A 19,312-nucleotide genomic window follows, 5' to 3' on the forward strand; every position below is an offset into this window, starting at 1 on the left:
CCTAAACCTATGCTCTCTAGTTCTGGACTCCCCCAGGAAAAAGACATTATCTGTTATCCCTATCCATGCCCCTCATGATTTTATAAACCTCTATGAGGTCACCTCTCAGTCTCTGATGCTCCAGGGAAAACAGCCCTAACCTATTCACCCTCTTCCTATACCTGCAATCCTGGGAACATCCGTGTAAATCTTTTCTGAACCCTTTCAAGTTTCACAACAACTTTCCGTTAGGTAGGAGACCAGAATAGCATGTGATATTCCAAAAGTAGCCTAACCAATGCCCTGTACAGCTGCAACATGACCTTCCAACTCCTGTACTCAATATTCTGACCAATAAAGGGAAGCATACCAAACGCCGCCTTCACTATCCTATCTACCTGCGACTCCACTTTCAAGGAGCTATGAACCTGCACTCCAAGGTCTCTTTGTTCAGCAACACCCCCCCCAGGACCTTATCATTAAGTGTGTAAGTCCTGCTAAGATATGCTTTCCCAAAATGCAGCACCTTGCATTTATCTAAATTAAATTCCATCTGCCATTCCTCAGCTCATTGGCCCATCTGGTCAAGATCCTTTTGTAACCTGAGGTAACCTTTTCGCTGTCCACTCCGCCTTCAATTTGGTGTCATCTGCAAACTTACGAACTAAACCTCTTATGCTCACATCCAAATCATTTATATAAATGACGAAAAGTAATGGACCCAGCACCGATCGTTGTGGCACTCCAGTGGTCATAGGCCTCCAGTCTGAAAAACAACCCTCCACCACCTCTTCTGTATCCAAATGGCCAACCTTGCTAACCAGTGTTCCATGGGAAACCTTGCCAAATGCCCACTGAAGTCCACATAGATCACATCTCCTGCTCTGCCCTCATCAATCCTCTTTGTTACTTCCTCAAAAAAACTCAATCAAGTTTGTGAAACATGATTTCCCATGCACAAAGCCATATTTACTATCCCTAGTTGGTTCTTGCTTTTTGAAATACATGTACATCCTGTCCCTCAGGATTCCCTCCAACAATGTGCCCACCACCGAAGTCAAGCTCACCGCTCTATAATTCCCTGGCTTGTCCTTACCACCTTTCTTAAATAGTGGCACCACGTTAGCCAACCTCCAGTCTTCCGGCACCTCACTGTGACTATCGATGATACAAATATCTCAGCAAGAGACTCAGCAATCACTTCCTTAGCTTCCCACAGAGTTCTAGGGTACAGGTCCTGGGGATTACAGATGCTATAGGAAGGATAGAAAGGCAGGGGGTGCAGGAGAGGAAGAGGAATGGAAAATTTGATTAAGAATAACATTACACCTATACTTAGGAAGGATATTCCTGGGAATATGTCCAGGGAAGTTATTTGAGTCAAACTGAGAAATAAGAAAGGGATGAACACCTTATTGGGATTGTACAATAGACCCCCTAACAGTAAGTGGAAATCGAGAAACAAATTTGTAAGGAGATCTCCATTATCTATGAGAACAATAGGATAGTTATGGTAGGGGTGTTAACTTTCCAACATGGACTGGGACTGCCATAGTGTTGAGAGCTTGGTTGGAGATGAAAGTGTGTACAAGAAAATTTTCTAATTCAGTATATGGATGTGCCTACTAGAACAGTGCTAAACCTGATCTACTCTTGGGGAAAATAAGGCAGGGCAGGTGACTGAGGTGTCAGTGGGGGAGTACTTTGGGGCCAGTGACCATAATTCTATTAGTTTTAAAATAGTGATGGAAAAAGATAGACCAGATCGAGAACTCAATTTTTAAATTGGAGGAAGGCCAATCTTGACAGTATGAGGCAAAAACTTTCAAAAGTTGATTGGACGCAGAGATTTGCAGGTAAATGGATGGCTGGACAATGGAAGCCTTCAGAAATGAGATAACGAGAGTGCAGTGACTGTATGTTCCTGTTAGGGTGAAGGTCAAGGCTGGTAGGTGTAGGGAATGCTGGATGACTAAAAAAATTGAGGATTTGGTCAAGAGAAAGAAGGAAGCGTATGTCAGGTATAGACAGCAGAAATAGAGTGAGTCCCTAGAAGAGTATAAAAGCAGTAGGAGTATACTTAAGAGGGAAATCAGGAGGCCAAAAAGGAGACATGAGATAACTTTGACAAATCAGGTTAAAGAGAATCCAAAGGGATTCTACAAATACATTAAGGTCAAAAGGGTAACTAGAGAGAGAAAATAGTGCCCCTTAAAGATCAGTAAGGCTGCCTGTGTGTGGAACTGCATGAGATGGGGGAGATATTAAACAAATATTTTGCATCAGTGTTTACTGTGGAGAAGAATATGGAAGATATAGAACATGGGGAAACAAATGGGGACATCTTGAAAAATGTCCATATTACAGAGGAGTTGTTGCTGGACGTCTTAAAATGCATAAAGGACTTGATCAGATGTACCCTGGAACTCTATGGGAAGCTAAGGAAGTGATTGCTGGGCCCCTTGCTGAGATACTTGTGTGACCAATAGCCACAGGTGTGGTGCTGGAAGACTGGAGGTTGACTAACGTGGTGACACTGTTTAAGAAAGGTGTAAAGGAAAAGTTGGGGGACTATAGACTGGTGAGCCTGACATTAGAGGTTAGCAAGTTGGAGGGAATCCTGGGAGAAAGGATTTACATTTATTTGAAAAGTCAAGGACTGATTATGAATGGTCAACGTGACTTTGTGTGTGGGAAACCATGAATCACTAACTTAATTTTTTGAAGTTGTTTTTGAAGAAGTAACGTTGAAGATTGATTAGGGTAGAGTGGTGGATGTGATCTATATGGACTTCAGTAAGGCATTCGACAAGGTTCCCCCGGTAAACTGGTTAGCAAGGTTAGATCACATGGAATACAGGGAGAATTAGCTATTTGGATACAGAACTGGCTCAAAGGTAGAAGACAGAGGGCAGTGGTGCAGGGTTGTTTTTCAGACTGGAGGCCTTTGACCAGGAATGTGCCACAGGGATTGATGCTGAATCCACTGCTTTTCATTATTTATATAAATGATTTGGATTTGAACATAGGAGGTATGGTTAGTAAATTTGCAGATGACACCAAAATTGGAGGTTTAGTGATTGGCAAAGAAGGTTAGCTCGGAGTACAACAGAATCTTGATCAGGTAGGCTGAGGAGTGGCAGATGGAGTCTAATTTAGGTAAATGTGAGGTGCTGCATTTTGAAAAGGCAAATCAGGGTAGGACTTATACAGTTAACAGTAAGATCCTGGGGAGTGTTGCTGAACAAAGAGACCTTGGAATGCAGGTTCATAATTCCTAGAAAGTGGAGTCACAGGTAGATAAGCTAGTGAGGAAGGCATTTGGTATGCTTTCCAATACTGGTCACTGCATTAAGTATAGGAGTTGGGAAGTCATGCTGTGGCTGTACAGGACATTGGTTAGGCCAGTTTTGGAATAATGCGTGCAATTCTGGTCTCCCTGCTGTATGAAGGCTATTGTAAAACTTGAAAGGATTTGGAAAAGATTTACAAGGGTGTTGCCAAGGTTGAGCTTAGGGGGAAAATAGACTGGGGCTATTTTCCCTGGAGCATCAGAAGCTGAAGGGTGACCTTAAAGAAGTTTATAAGGTCATGAGGAGTATGCATATGCTAAATAGACAAAGTTTTTTCCTCAGGTTGGGGGAATCTAAAACTAAAGGGCACAGATTTAAGGTGAGATGGGAAAGATTTAGCAAGGACCTAAGAGGCAACTTTTTCATGGAGGGTGGTGCATATATGGAATGATCTGCCAGAAGAAGTGGTGGAGACTGGTACAATTACAACATTTAAAAGGCATCTGGATGGGTGTACGAATAGGAAGGGTTTAGAGGGATATAGGCCAAATGCTGGCAAATGGGACTGGATTTATTTAGGATATCTAGTCAACATGGACGAGTTGGACCTAAGGCTCTGCTTCTGTGCTTTATGTCTCTATGACATTATTTTAGGTTTGTGAGGAATCTCAAAGTTAGTAAGGTGTAACAATTTGAGTAGAAGGGACATACCCGAAACGTTGATTCTCCTGTTCTTTGGATGCTGCCTGACCTGCTGCGCTTTTCCAGCAACACATTTTCAGCTCTGATCTCCAGCATCTGCAGTCCTCACTTTCTCCCCATTGCTGACAGGGAGCAGTGCCTATGAAGTGTGGCACTGGAAAAGGCATAGCAGGTCAGGCAGCATATGGGAGCAAGAGAGTCGATATTTTGAGCATAACCTTTCATCAGGACTCTTGTCCTGTCCTAGTGACACAGTTCTGATGAGGGGGTTATGCCCAAAACGTTGGCTGTCTTGTTCCTTAGATGCTGTCTGAGATGCTGTGCCTTTTCCAGCACCGTAACTTTATCGACTGACTCTCCAGCATCTGCAGTCCTCCGTGTCCCATGGAGCAGTGCCTTCTGAGAGGGTATGTTAGGACTTCAGATATGCACAAATTTTCTGGTGCTTATTTTAAATGACACTTGCTTTTCTAAACATCAAAAACTCAAACAGTCTTTTAAAGCAGCTAAGGAAGATTTGACTTGACAGGGGAATAAGTTGTTTGTATGAAAAGAGTCAGTGTTAAACCTGTGTGTCCTGGGAAATAAAATGAAATGGTTAAATCATGGCAAGGAACTTAAAGCTAAGAATGATCCTGAATTTAAATTTGATGATATGAATTCAATTGTTGGGAAGGACTGTTCAGATATTTGGACGGCTGGAATGTTTATTAAAGACTTGTACGTTAAAAACACGGCAATATGAAAAAAAATGGATATCGAGAGTTTAAAAACTGACCAGAAGTTTCAGATCTGTTTTGAAAAGTAAAATGCTGGATACTTTAATGTCTAGCTTTAAGGAGAAACAAATTAAATTGTTGAATCAAGCAAATAAGAAGTAACATAATGGGATTTCTCCATGGATTCCAATTCATAGCCACCTGTACCCTGAAACCATATCATTTGCCTGCAGTCAACAATGTTGATCTTGACAAAGTTAACCAGACCCAACAGATTATAGAACCTTTGGATTCCTCATTAGTGTTAATCCTGACTATACAAAGTCTAATACAGATTTATATTTTAAAAAAGGCAACATGACCAGTGCAAACCCAAGGTGCTAGTATATAAAAGCCACAACCTAGGTGTTCCAAGAAAAGTTGGAAATGAACCTATGGCTACCTTGTTCAATTTTCAAACTTACTTTATAAGACAGTGTATATTGTTGTTACCAGTATGACATGAAATACATTAGTTTAAAAGTGTTTATGATGTTAAGAAATTGTTGCAATTTGAACATTGTTGTAAAGAAAACTTTACTACAATAAAGTTTCCTTTTTATCCAGGCTTCAGATCTGTGATGATCTTTGACCAAGAGCAGTACTATAAGGAAAATGTGTAGCTATTCTAAATTTGTCGAATCTGTGTTTTTATTTTCAAAGAATGTTTGAAAACCATTTGGATCTTCTGAATTGATCAGTTGCAATATTTTTAGATTAGATTCCCTACAGTGTGGAAACAGGCCATTTGGCCCAACAAGTCCACATCGACCCTCAGAAGAGTAACCCAGCCAGACCCATTACCTCTGTCTAATGCACCCGACACTATGGGCCATCCACCTAACCTGCACATCTCTGGATTGTTGAACGAAACCAGAGCACCCTGAGGAAACCCGCACAGACACGGAGAGAATGTGCAAACTCCACACCATCGGTTACCCGAGGCTGGAATCGAACCCAGGTCCATGGCGTTGTGAGGCAGCAGTGCTACCTAAATACTAGTCCATGTGATCTGGCAACTGTATACCTGGAAGCAGTACCAACAGGACAGAAGTTAGGACAGAAGCCACACGGAAAGTATGAATAAAAGATTTAAACAGGAGCTGGAGAATGTAAGCATTCAGTGCATAGTTGTAAAAAGAAAGAAGGAACAGTGAATTTTTGTGTAAATTCATTTTTAAAAATTTGGCCGAAAGGAGATAGGAGCTCTTGGAGTATTTGATGAGGTGACTTAAAAGGTCTAAAACCTGAAAAGCTATGTGAATAAAGACATGAAAGAGCTGAGTGTTTCTCAGAAGTGGCCAAATTATGAAACTCAAAGGTGAAAGGTTTCGCTAACCAGGGCTGCTGACCTATCTTGTATGAAATGCCAACGCATGTTTTACTGCATTTAAGGTGCTACATGAAAGCACAGTAGTTTTGTAACATTATTTTCAATACATTGTATTATTAGTTTTGTCGTAACTGAAGAAAAAATATGGATTCTACAGTGGGATAAACAAACAATACTGATAATAAATAGAATTGTAAGTCAACCATACATCAGACTTGTCTAGGGCATGTAACTTTTTAAGGCTTGAATCCTCATAAAGGGATAGCACAGTAATAGAGCCTGATGCTTATGCTTGTTGTCTAACATCCCAGAAATCATTAGTTGCTGTCTAACCACTGACAGTGGTGAAATACATCAATGGTGCACTATAAAAATATTATTGCAACAAGGGGTAGACAATGAATAGTGGCACTAACAAAGTTGTGTGCATGGCTGAGTGCACTAGGTAACAAACTTGGAAGTGTTACTGAGCCCAGCACTGCAAGAGAACTAAACTAGCATAAGTGGGACAAAGTTAATTAGACCTTATATGCTTCAGTGGCTGTCATTTAGCATGTGTCGGTGACTTTCAGCTCTTTTGCATTGCAACATGCAGTAACCCCTCAAATTTTGTCATTCAGCATTATCAAACAAAAGAAAATTCACACAAAATCAGCAGAAATAGATCCAAACAAGCAAAGAACCACAAAATTCTAAATCAGTCTTTATTTTAAAGCTCCTTGCACTTTAAGATGATTTGCTTGTCTGTAGTGCTGACAGTGGGATTTTGGAATTTTCTTTGCAAAGCACTTAGCAAAACAATTCTGTAATAATCCAGTGCCTAGGTAATGAATCATTTTTGAGTATTAACGGCTGGGACTGTGGAGTTTTGTGTGGGGAATTACTATCCGCCTATGAGAACGAATGTTTGGATTTGCAGCAAATACCTCTCTACGCGTTGGTTGCTGAAGACTAGTACAAACAACACTTAATCATTTTGAAACTCTGCTGCACTATGACCAATATGTGAATGTAATGCAAATTTATGCTGAGTGTTGGCCTTCAGGTTTTGACTAATTTTGCTTCCTTCATATTTGCCTCTAAAGGTCAGCATGGTGGGATTTGGGTTTAAATCTCCTGTCTCTTTTGTGAAAATACTGCAGTCATTTCTAACATGCCAGTGTTGCGGATGGGGGAGATAGAACTTGGATCATGATTTCAATATTTTTAAAATAGGTCACAAGCCAATAATTAATTGTTTAATTTTTCCCTCGCTACCAACACTCTTTTCCCCCATCCCATACTGTACCAGACAGCCCCCATCATCACACTGCAGTGTGGCTATTCTAGCGCTTCTGAAATCTACAGCCTTAGAATAGACAAGTTGGGAATGATAGTTTTTACACATACAATTTTTTTTCTGTCTTTTTGATTGTGGACTGAAATAAGGAAAACACTAGTAAGACCAGGATTGTTGAGGGGTTATTTCATGTTTTTGAAAGCAAGTTATCTGACATCATTGTACGAAGTGCTTAGACAGCTGCTAGTTCAAGGAGTAGTGGAAGAAGATGCAGACAAACTGAAGCTAAGGCTGTGTACAAATGGAGATTCAGTTGGCAACCAGGAGCTGATTGTTCTGTGGAATACTGACCAGTTATCAAAGGCAAACAACAACTATGTGATTGGATCTCAGGTAGCTGAACAGCTTTGAGCTGTGAATAAGATAGGGCGAAGCTATCAGATTTCCACCAACTCAAGAGCTGTGTCTGTTCTCTGCAATAAAATGACTTTAAACCTGAAGAAAACTGGTTTATTCTTTCTTTAATAGTTTCTATAAGCTATGACTTTTAATAAGTCGGAGACTTTTTATTAGTGTGAGCCAGTCAACCTGTGCCTCTTGTAAACCAGTAAAAGAATCTGGAGAAGGAAAACTGAGAAGCAGCATTCTGATCAGCACAAGAAACATCTCAGCAAATCCCGTGAATTGACACCACTGAACTGCTTTCCAATTTTTCCCTTCTTCCATAACACCTGTACTTGTTTACATGTGCTTGTGTGTAAGAGGGAGGTTATAAGAGAATTAGAGTTTTGACTTGTAAGGTTATGCCAAAGGTTCATAATTATTTACATGTAGCAAGAGTATACTTACTTGTTATGAATAGCTATTCTTGATAAGTACAAAATCCTGGTCTGTGTTTTCCATTAACCTGTCTGAAAATCAAGTAAATTGGGGAACTTTATGATTTTCTAAACTATGTTTAACTTTTGTGATGACTCTGGAAATAGTGGAGTACTATTTTCAGTTTTCAGTGAGGTATAATATTTGGCTCAGTTGGTCACATTTTATTTAAATCATTGGGTGTGCAACGTTTTGGCATATCCTAAAAATGTGATTAAATGCTGTATCAAAGCACATGCTTTCTGTCAAAATTTTGATGAAGATGCTTATTGCCTAAATCTCTGTTCATTGTCAGCTGACTCAGTCAGGCAGAACTGAAGCTGGCCTGAATATTTCTGGGTTAGGAAGAAGCCAGGCCTACTCTACCTCAAACACATTTGTGGATCCCAATCTTCCAAGAGCAACGCAGCTTGACATTTCCTTCCTCTAGGCCTTGTCATCATTTGAAGGCTCCCTAAGGGAGGTTGTCTGTTTATTACCAGAAATTATGAGCAGTCTGTTTGTTCATAAGCTGAAACTAATTTCAATAAAGAATCTTACTACTGGAAGACAGAAAAGACATCCATTCTATCGGTCAGCTGGATACATCAGCAGATTACTCTAAACTAGATTCAGATGGACAGTGACTTAAAATGAGCACAGAAAGGATACTGAATAATGCAGTTAGTTAGCAAACAATTGTAGAGTGGAATGTGGTTGGTGTGAAAACATTAACCTAGGATCAATGAGTTGAATGACCTGTTCTATAGAATCTATGTATATAATCCGATATAAAGTTGTTCCTGGTCCTCACCTCCCTGCTGGAAATGAGGATGTATGATTGCCAGGAGAGGACTGGATCATATTTAGCTGTGGGGTCCTCACAATCAAATGGTCTGTCAAAGCTGACATTTGCAGAGGGTCAATTAAATGAAGAAATAAGTGGTGTGACACAAAGTGGAGAACATGAATGTTTAAATAGACTATTTATTCCATACCTAAGTGAGGGAATAGAAGAAAATCGCTTTCTAAACTCATTTTTCCCAAAGCATTATTCCTTGGGGAAATAATGGTCCATTTGTATTATTGCTCGACGAGAGACCGAGGTAATGTTCTGGGGATCTGGGTTCAAATCCCACCATGGCAGATGACTATGAAACCATTGTCAATTGTCAGGAAAATCCATCTGATTCACTATCTTTGAGGAAGGAAACAGCTGCCCTTACCTAGTTTGACCTACATGTGACTCCAGGCTCATAGCAATGTTGTCTCTTCAGGGATGGGCAATAAATACTCTCCTCCCCAACGATGCCCACATCCCATGGATTAATAAAAAAGCTGATGGCACAGCATATTAACATCATATCATGAAGGGTCATATTAATGGGATGTGCAACCTGTGGAATTCAGGGTGAAACAATTGGTTAGCCAAATGAGTTCTTTTTGATAATTCCATGCATACGAAGATATTTTTTAAAAAGCCTGGAAATTTACACCAATTAAGTCAGGTATTCTCTCCTAAAACTGAGATTAGATAATTAAGGCAGTGTTATTAGGAACAGTATTACCTGTGCTTTGTTCAACCTGGAAATTCTCATTATTGACTCTATTTAAGTGGAAATATATCGCATTTCCATACACTACCTTCCCAAATTGTAACTCTTTTTGGCTAAAATTTAATATATACAAGCTTAATAAATGTAGATTTATTATTAATACTCTTGACTTGTATGATTTAAATGATCCCTAAGCAGGTAAAAGCACTAGTATTCAAACTTGAACCATGATCAAATCATAGAAAAGGACTTTCATTGTATTGTGCTGGTATCAGTACTAACACTTGAATTGAAGTAGACAGCTTTAGTTGAAGTTCCCTATCCATTATCTTTTGATCTTCTATATTTTTACGTCTGTCCAGTTTTCCTTTAAATAATGTAACGGCCTGTACCTCAACACCTCTCTTGAGGTGAAGTATTCTATGTTCTAATAACATCTGTTTGGGACAGAAAAACATTTTCCTCACTTCTTCATTCTTCTAAAATCCTGGAGTGAATTCCTCTATTATTCCCTTTGGCCTTTTTTTTCATGCATGAATTTTATTGAAAATATTCCAGGGATTTAATTTGCTTTCCTCTTTGTCCTGTTCATTAGACGCAAGGGTATTTTTAATATATACAAAAGGTTGAGAATGGAGAAAACATTTAAATGCAGCTGCTGTTAGTGGTAACATTTCCAAGTGCATTGAGTCACTAACGGTATACACCAGAAAGTTTTGATACCCAGTCTATCTCCCAACCAGAATGGTGAAAGGCTAATAGAAGCTGTTAGTATCCCTGGGCTAAGGAACGGAAAATTAACCTGACTTCCTGCTCCTGATGACTACCCAGTGAGCTAAATCACTCATTTGAGAGAATAGGCTCAGGTTTCTATCCTGGCCCCATTAGGTTGAAGAAACTCTTGATTCTCACTGATTAAGAATGACCATTTGGGCATGAAGGAGAAGCCTTGCTTGTGAAGTTATATGCCAGTTAGTTAAAAAAAGGGAGGAAATGCATGAGTACGACACTTGAGTTTTACTGTTGAACAGTGGACCACAGCATTTGGATCAATGTCAATTTCTAACAATGAAAAGAATATTACCAGCAAGTCTCAAGTGTTGGCTTATTTGTTATTTAATAGAAATTATAGAGAATGGCAGAATTTCAATTACCAAAATATGGACTGGGATACAGGTAGATTAGGAGGCATTGAGCAGCAAGTGTTCCTAGATTGTGTTCAGGAGAGCTTTTTACTGCAGTATATTAACAGTACAAGAAACTATGTACTGTTGGACCTGATCCTTGAAAATGAGGTGGTCTATATTGGAGGATATTTATGAGACAGTGATTATTACATAATAAGATTCAGGGTAGTGATGGAGAATGACATGCAATAATCCAGAGTAAGAAAAATCAATTTGCGGAGAGCTAACTTCAGTGAAGGAAGAACAGAGCTGGGCTGGATTGACTGGGGCAAGAGATTGGCAGGAAAAACAGTAACTGAACAATGGGCTACCTTCAATGAACAGTCAAGACATATTCCTTTGAATGGGAAAGAACAAACAAATCCAGAGTTTCCTGGATGACTGACTGTAATGTTTCAGTCTTCCCTCAACTCCTGGGAATGGAGAATTGCACAACTTATGGCCTTGTTTGTGAAAGGTTGTAAGGATAATACCAGCAATTACAGACCAGGCAGTTTAATTTTGGTAGTGGGGAAGCTTCTAGGAACAATTATTTGGGATAAAATTAGTAGTCATGAAAAAGAATAGGTTGATTAGGAAAAGCCATCATGGATTTCTAAAGGAGAAACTAAGTTGCTGGAGATTTTTTTGAAGAGGTAACAGAATAATGCTGTTGATGGGCTATACTTATATTTCCAGAAGGTGTTTGCTACAGTGCTACACAACAGACTTGTGAGGAAAAGTATAGGTCATGGTATAAAAGGGACAGTAGCAAGGTGTATGCAAAATTAGCTGGATAAAAATGCTTTTTTGGGGGCTGGAGGAAGGTTTGAGGTGGAGTTCCTCATGGATGGGCATCTGGACCCTTGCTTTTCATGATATATATAAATGATCTGGATGTTGGTGTGCAAGGGACAATATCAAAGTTTGCAAATGACATAAAACTTGCAGAAACCAAGCTGTGAATAGGACAGTATGAACTCCAAAAGGACATCGATAAATAGGTGGGGAGATAGATGGCAGACAAAGTTTGGTGCAGAGAAGTGTGAGGTGATGAACTCTGGTAGGCAATATAAAATAGTGGTACAATTCTAAAGTGCAGGAGCAGCGGGACCTGTATATATGTGCACTGATGATGGCAGGACAGATGGAGAGAGCAGTTAATAAAGCATTCTTGGATTTATTAATCTGGGCATAGTATACAAGAGCAAGGAGTTGATAGTGAACTTGTAGAAGTCACTTCTTAGACTTCAGTTGAAGAATTGTGTACAGTTGTAGGTGCCACATTGCAGGAAGTATGTGAATAAATTGGAGAGAGTATAGAAGCAATTCATAAGAATGATTCCAAGAAAGAGAAACTTCAGTCATGAGGATAGATTTAAGAAGTTGGGACTGCTCTTCTTCGAGAGAAGAAGGCTGAGAAGAGATTTGATGGTGGTTTTCAAAATCACGAGTGATCTGGATAGAGCGGTTAAGGAGAAGATGTTTCCGTTTGTAAAAAGAACAGGAATGAGAGAGCATAGATGTAAACTTATGTGAAAGAGAAGCAAGAGTGATGGTAACAAAACCTTTTTCAAATAAGTAATAATTAGGGTATGGAATGCACTGCCTAGAAATGCACTGGAGGCAGTTTCAGTTGAGGCAGTCAAGAAGGCATTCAATGTTTGTTTGGTTAGAAATAGTGTGCAAGGGAAAAAGCAGGTGATTGGTGCTAGATAACGATGGACATATGAAGAGCCGGTGTAGGCTCAGTGGGCCAAATGACCACCTGCACCGTACAATTTTGTGATTCTGTGATTATACCTCCTTTCTAGTCCAAAGCTGATAATTAGTCCTCAAACCAAGTAATACATTCCTCTCAAGTTGCAATTGCATTTCCTCATGAGGGAGAGAGGTATAAAGAAATGCCTATTCAAAGAAGGGATAGGTGTAGAGAGACTGTGCGTGCGTTCCTGTGAGGAACAGAGGTGTAAAGTTATTGTATGTTCTTGTGAGAGACCGAAGTGTTAGAGATATCGTGTAAGTACTTGTCAGAGTTGAAGGTTGTAATGAACTTTACAGTCTTGTGAGGGACATAAGTATAGAGGAAATTTGTCGATGTGTATAGGTACTGAATCTCCTTGTGAGGGACAGAGTTCCAGAGGGACTGTATGGCCTTGTGAGGGGTGTAAATGTAGAGGAACTTTGCAGAAGTGTGCAGGTACTGAATGACCTTGTGAGGGACATTTCCAGAGGGACTGAATGGCCTTGAGGGACAGAATTCTAAAGGCACTGAATGTCCTATAAGTTACAGAGGGATTGTGTATCCTTGTGAGGGACAGAGATGTAAATGTACTATATTCTGATGAGTGACAAAATGGAGAGGGGCTGTCCATAGAATCAATAGTATGGGTTAGGGCCAGAAACCTAGCAAGTACAGCCCTTTTTTGGTGGTAATTAATTTACTTGGATTAAGGATTGATTAATGGATACAAAACAGTCAGTAGGAATAAGCAAATCTTCAGCTGGCAGGTTATAACTGGTAGGTACCATGTGGGCCAATGCTTTGAGCACAAGCATTAACAATCTATATCAATTATTTTCATGAGGGAACAGAGTGTAATGTTTCAGGATTTGTTAATAATTCAAAGCTAAGTGGGAAAGTAAACCTTATGGAGAACAGAAAGAGATTGCGAAGGAATTTGAACATGTGAAGTGAGTTATGAAAAGCTGGGAGATGGACTGTAATTTGGGTAAATGGGAGATTATCTACTTTTATTGGAACAATAGTAAAACCACAATATTTCTAAAAGATGAGAGACTAAAAATTGTTGGTATTGGACCCAAAGAAAATTATCCTGTGGGTATGACATGCAGTTAGGAAGGCAAATGTTATGTTTGCCTTTATTGCAAGAAAGTTGGAGTACAACAGTTATAAGACTTACTGCAATTACATAGTTAAAAATCACACAACACCAGGTTATAGTCCAACAGGTTTAATTGGAAGCACACTAGCTTTCGGAGCGATGCTCCTTCATCAGGTGATTGTGCAATTACATAAGCTTTGTTCAGACAATACCTGGTAAACTGCAAGTTTGGTTTACTTTCCTAAGGAAGAATATACTTACTTTGGAGGGGTTGCAACAAAGATACACTAGATTGATGCCTTGGACAAGGGAAGATTGAATAGAATAGATCTATATTCTCTGTATAAGCATAAAACATGATCTCATTAAAATGTATAAAATTCTCACAAAGATTTGACAGTATATACTGACAGGTTGTTTCCTTGAGCTGGGGAGTCCAGAAATTAGATATATAGTGTCAGAACTGGGGAATAAGCATTTTGGACAGAAGTGAGGAGACATTTCTTCACTCAGGCTTGTGAATCTTCCGAATTATCCACCCCAGATGGCAGGGGTACTCAACCGTTAGGTTTATATAAAACTGAAACTGAATGATTTATGGGCACAAAGGGAAGAAATTTGGGGATTAGTGAAGAAAGTAAATTTGAGGTTGAGAATCAGCTATGATCTGAGTGAACAAAGGAGCAGACTTCATGTGCTGTATGGTGTCCTACTGCTTCTATGTCTTAGATTGTTTTGTAAGAGTACTTGTCATCTGTCAGCTTTTGGTTAAGATTCTAAGCAGAGATTTTACAATGATTGCTCCAAATGTTTGGAACATGGAGAATTTGTTGGCTGCTTGTATTCTGCCGTTTTTTCCCAGAGGAGACCTTGCTCTCCACACCTGCTCAATCAGTTATGGCTGTTTACTACACTGAACAGGTGGGGATTCTTAGAGTTCCTTTCACCTATGAAATTTTAGGGAAATAAGTTGATAGGAATGTGCTCCCCATGCATTCCAATGTCTTTGAAGAAAAACACTCCTTGTATTTGCCTGGACCCTTTCTCCGGAATACCTCCAGGAATCAAACATGTTACTTACAGGTCAACTATAATGACTGTACACAAACATCCTACATGGGTTAAAAGATGCACAAACAGCTGCTGACTGCATACCATTTATTACCAAAGTTTATTTGGAAACCATCAAAATTTTTGTTGTGCAAAGTAGCATAATATGTTCCAGTGCTACTCTTTCATCTCTGGCCATCAGATCCAATGCATGCCAACCAGCGATCCAAGGTAGAGTGATGCATGACAAATGAGGTGCATTCATTTTTTGTAAGCAGCCTATTGAAAGATTAAAAAAGAGAGTATCAGATTGAAGAGGCTATTTTGATCCAGTGACTTTGTGTCTATCCTGGAGTCTCAGCATTACAGATAGTGCATGCTGTGAGGACAGTCATGTTACCTTTTAGCTTAGATTAAATTACTTACAGTGGAAACAGGCCCTTTGGCCCAACAAGTCCACACCGACCCGCCGAAGCGCAACCCACCCAGACCCATTCCCCTACATTTACCCCTTCACCTAACATGACGGGCAATTTAGCATGGCCAATTCACCTAACCTGCACATTTTTGGATTGTGGGAGGAAACCGGAGCACCCGGAGGAAACCCACGCAGACACGGGGAGAATGTGCAAACTCCACACAGTCAGTTGCCTGAGGCGGGAATTGAACCTGGGTCTTTGGCGCTGTGAGGCAGCAGTGCTAACCACTGTGCCACCGTGCCGCCCATAGGTATACCTATGTGTACTTAAAGAATCACTTCAGAAAAGTTGGCACTAATCTAACAATCTGGCATTGAAATGCTCCACAATTGAATAATCCCCGCCAAAACTGTCTGCCTAGGTTCTCACGTGAAGAATGGCCAGCTTAAACCAGATGATAGAGAAGGCTGATGGTCTATGTTAAGATGAGCCAATACCCTTGAGAAGAGTTTGGGTGATAGTTTGATCTGTTGAATGCCTACTCTGCTTATTTGCAATTGGGAGGAATTTTCACAGATCTTCTGATTGCTCTTTATGCTTGCTACAATTTATAAGTTTGTGTATAGCAGCTGAATTTTGTATTCACCAAGGTGAGGACCTGGAATTGCTTTGCATTGCATCAGTGCCAACAACAAAAGCTCCCAGACTATACATAGCGCTGCCAGGTGCAGTGGCATGCTCCCTTTACCCTGCTGCAACAATGTGGATATATGGTACCATAGGGGATGTATAGTTTTATAATGGCCATATGTTCTATAATGGGGGAGCTTTGGTATTATAGTGGGGGGGGGGGGGCATATGATTCTTTGGAGGATATGCTTCTGTAATGGGTTTGTAGTGCAAAATATTATTTTGTGCTAACATTGTGGCTGGGTCACAATAATGTGGCGAATATTGTTTTATTGTGGGGATATAGGGGGGGATGTGGTTCTGTGAGGCACGTTTGTATGGAGGATATCATTCATTAGAGGTGATAAGGTCCTGCGGAAAATTTGCTTCCGTGTAAAGTATTGGTTTTGGTAAAGAGAGAGGGTGGTTTCTAACCGACTTCACAACAGTGGTTGAAATGTTTTCCTTTCATTTCAGGGACAGTGGAGAAATGACCTGTTTAATGGACAAGGCTCCATGATTCATTGTAGTGGAGTCATTTATGATGGAATATGGATCAATGGCCGTCCCGCCGGTGCGTACCCTTCAGACTGCAATACCAATTGCACTTGTCACACTGATAACACAGTCATTGATTAACAATTATGTAGTTCGTGTTGTTTTAGTGATGTAGGGTACTAAGAGGTTATGATCTGATGAAAATTTAGAGGGCATACAATTATGTGTTTTTAATGGATATTTGAATAGTCACTGCTTGTCATCAAGTGGTCCTGTTTCCTTTATTTTATACTTTAGCACAAAAGCTATTTTGTAAGCATCCCAAACATTTGATATTTTGTTGGAAAGATTTTTTTTATTAGGTATATTTCCTCTTGATAGCCATTGTCTTTACTATGTTTGTCAAGAGCATGGATAATACTGTTAAGACTACTGGGCAGCACAGTGGCTCAGTGATTAACTGAGCCTCACAGTGCCAGGGACACAGGTTCAATTCCAGTCACTGGTGACTGTCTGTGTGGAGTTTGCACATTCTCTTCATGTCTGCTTGGGTTTCCTCTGGGTACTCTGGTTTCCTCCCACAGTCCAAAGATTTGCAGGTTAGATTGATTGACCATGCTAAATTGCGCACAGTGTCCAGGGATATGCAGGGTTATAGGGGTAGGGTTGGAGGAGGGGGGTGGGGGTGGTGGTGTTGGGTTGGTGTGGAGTCAATGGGCAGAAAGGCTTGCTTCCATGCTGTAAAGCTTCTATGATTCTACGATTATTGACCATATTTGGCTTGACAAGGCATTTCAAAGAGTGAACCACGTGATGCAGGACAGGAACTATAGTATGGGGTGACAGATCCATTCTCTGATATTAGGAACAAAATACCCAGATTTATTGAATTGAAGATTTGAATTCATGACTTCTGGTTAGCTAGTCCAGGATCATAATCGGTTTATTACTGTCCTGGGCCAGCGGATGTGCACAAGGAAGCTATCATCAGTATCTAAATTGATTCACAGTGATGGTATTGGGTCTGAAGATAGTTAGTTTGCAGCTATGACATGTGGTCCATGAAGGCAAGTGTTATTTTAACGGTTAGTGTGAAAAGGTTGGACCTTAACAGTTATCAGACCTCCTGCAATTACATCGACTTCGTTCAGACAATACCTGGAAAACTGCAAGTTTGGTTTACTTTCCTAAGGAAGAGCATACTTACCTTGGAGGGTTTGCAACAAAAGATCATGCGATTGATGCCTTAGATGAGGAAAGATTGAATAGAATAGGTCTATACTCTCTCCACTTTATAATATGATCTCATTGAAATGTATAAAATTCTCACAAAGAGTTGACAGTACATACTAACAGTTTGTTTCTTTAGTCTGGGGAGTCTAGAAATTAGGGATATAATCACAGAACAAGGTGTTTATGAACACTGTTGAGGATGACTCTGGTTACATTGTTTGTATCAGGCAGTGTTCCCAAATCCAAAGCCAGCTGGAAGTATCGGTGTGTAGACAATGGGTGAAAAATCAGTCAAAATTGCCTGAGATTCATTTCCTGATGGAATAATTTCCCCAATTCGTACTATTAACTGTTATACATAAATTAAGATTATTATCCAGGTGCCTATTGACATGTACTCCAGTAAAAGTCGCTGCCTTTAAGGGAAATAGGAAAGAATGTGGCACTGAAAAGAATAAAAATGGGGTTGAAACAGTTGGCTGGGAAAGATTTTTATTTGTAATGAATTAAGTCATAAGATGAAGCATTTTTGTGTTGTATTGTTGTAGTTCATCTCTGGTGGTGGTTCTTTATATACCTCCCTTGAGTCTCAGTGACCAGAGCATCTACAGTACTCAAGGTGTGGTCTGTTTGAATATAACTTTGGCTTGTACACTTTTTTTCTCTGACTACAGTTCAGTGTACATTTTGTTTTGTTGAATGCGGCTCTGTAGTAATAGATTATGGTTTTGCACTGAGGACATTAATGCTCCCACATCCTTCAACTCTGTCCTTAGCTCTTTGCTACCCATTTGCCTTCATAACCTTTTCCATTTTAAAGGAGAATTCACAAAGTAAAGTAACATTCCATTCTTCACAGAATTAATTCATTAGTCTAAGGCTGGGGTCCCTGTTACTAGTGTTATTTAACTTATAGTGTATAACTAACAATATTTTTTAAATAATGTAATCTGTCTGCTTTTGGGATAGCTGAAGCCAGTAAGCTGGTGATCCTTGGTGAAGAAATACGGGAGGTGGTGGAGGGCTGTCCTTTCTCTGTTGAAGTTCAGCTCCAAAACAACAAAGGCGAGATAGTGAAAGGTAAGGGTCTTCCATTATCATAATTATAGAGCTCCTAGAAACCAGAGGCAAACATCACTTGAGACTTAATGCTACTCTAGTAGTTTAGCAGACATATGCACTGTCTGACACTAAATAAATCATTCAGGCTTGAAAGCTCTTCTTGACATTGTCATGTGGACAATGTACACAGTTCGTTAATTCCAGTTGAGTAACAGCAGCACTGTTGCATTTGGCCCAGTGGGAAAGGGCATATGTTTGAATGTTGGGCAAGAACCAGCAAAAGGCTTGAGTCTGATGCATCTTCTCCATGTCATCCCACCAAATCAATACAGCTGTGGCATCACCATCCCCCACCCACCCCGCTTCCCAGTTTTATTGACTGGAAGCACTAATTACCTGAGTTTGCATATGAAGAATTACCACTTGGGTGAGAAATAAAACTCTGGCAAATTGAGCACCTTGATGATAGAGGACATGATATAACTCTGGCTAGACATGACTTGGAATAAGGTGCAATGTTGTCTAGCGAAAACAAAATCTCTCAGCACAAATTAACAATATCACCCCCCGCCCTCCCCCAAACAGGTATTAATATTTGGTTTAGTACCAAT

General features: G+C 39.9%; 1 protein-coding gene across 1 annotated transcript in view; it reads left to right on the plus strand.

Moving 5' to 3' along the window:
* Positions 1-18,742, plus strand: part of LOC122540113 (MORN repeat-containing protein 1-like) — a 44,992-nt gene extending 26,250 nt beyond the window's left edge. The window contains exons 7-8 of the mRNA XM_043675422.1: positions 16,386-16,482; positions 18,609-18,742. Coding sequence (XP_043531357.1) covers positions 16,386-16,482; positions 18,609-18,742 — 231 coding nt within the window. The remainder of the gene's footprint in view (positions 1-16,385; positions 16,483-18,608) is intronic.
* The last annotated feature ends 570 nt before the right edge of the window (positions 18,743-19,312 follow it).

The sequence above is a fragment of the Chiloscyllium plagiosum genome, chromosome 34 (assembly GCF_004010195.1).
Source record: "Chiloscyllium plagiosum isolate BGI_BamShark_2017 chromosome 34, ASM401019v2, whole genome shotgun sequence".
Taxonomy (NCBI): Eukaryota; Metazoa; Chordata; class Chondrichthyes; order Orectolobiformes; family Hemiscylliidae; genus Chiloscyllium; species Chiloscyllium plagiosum.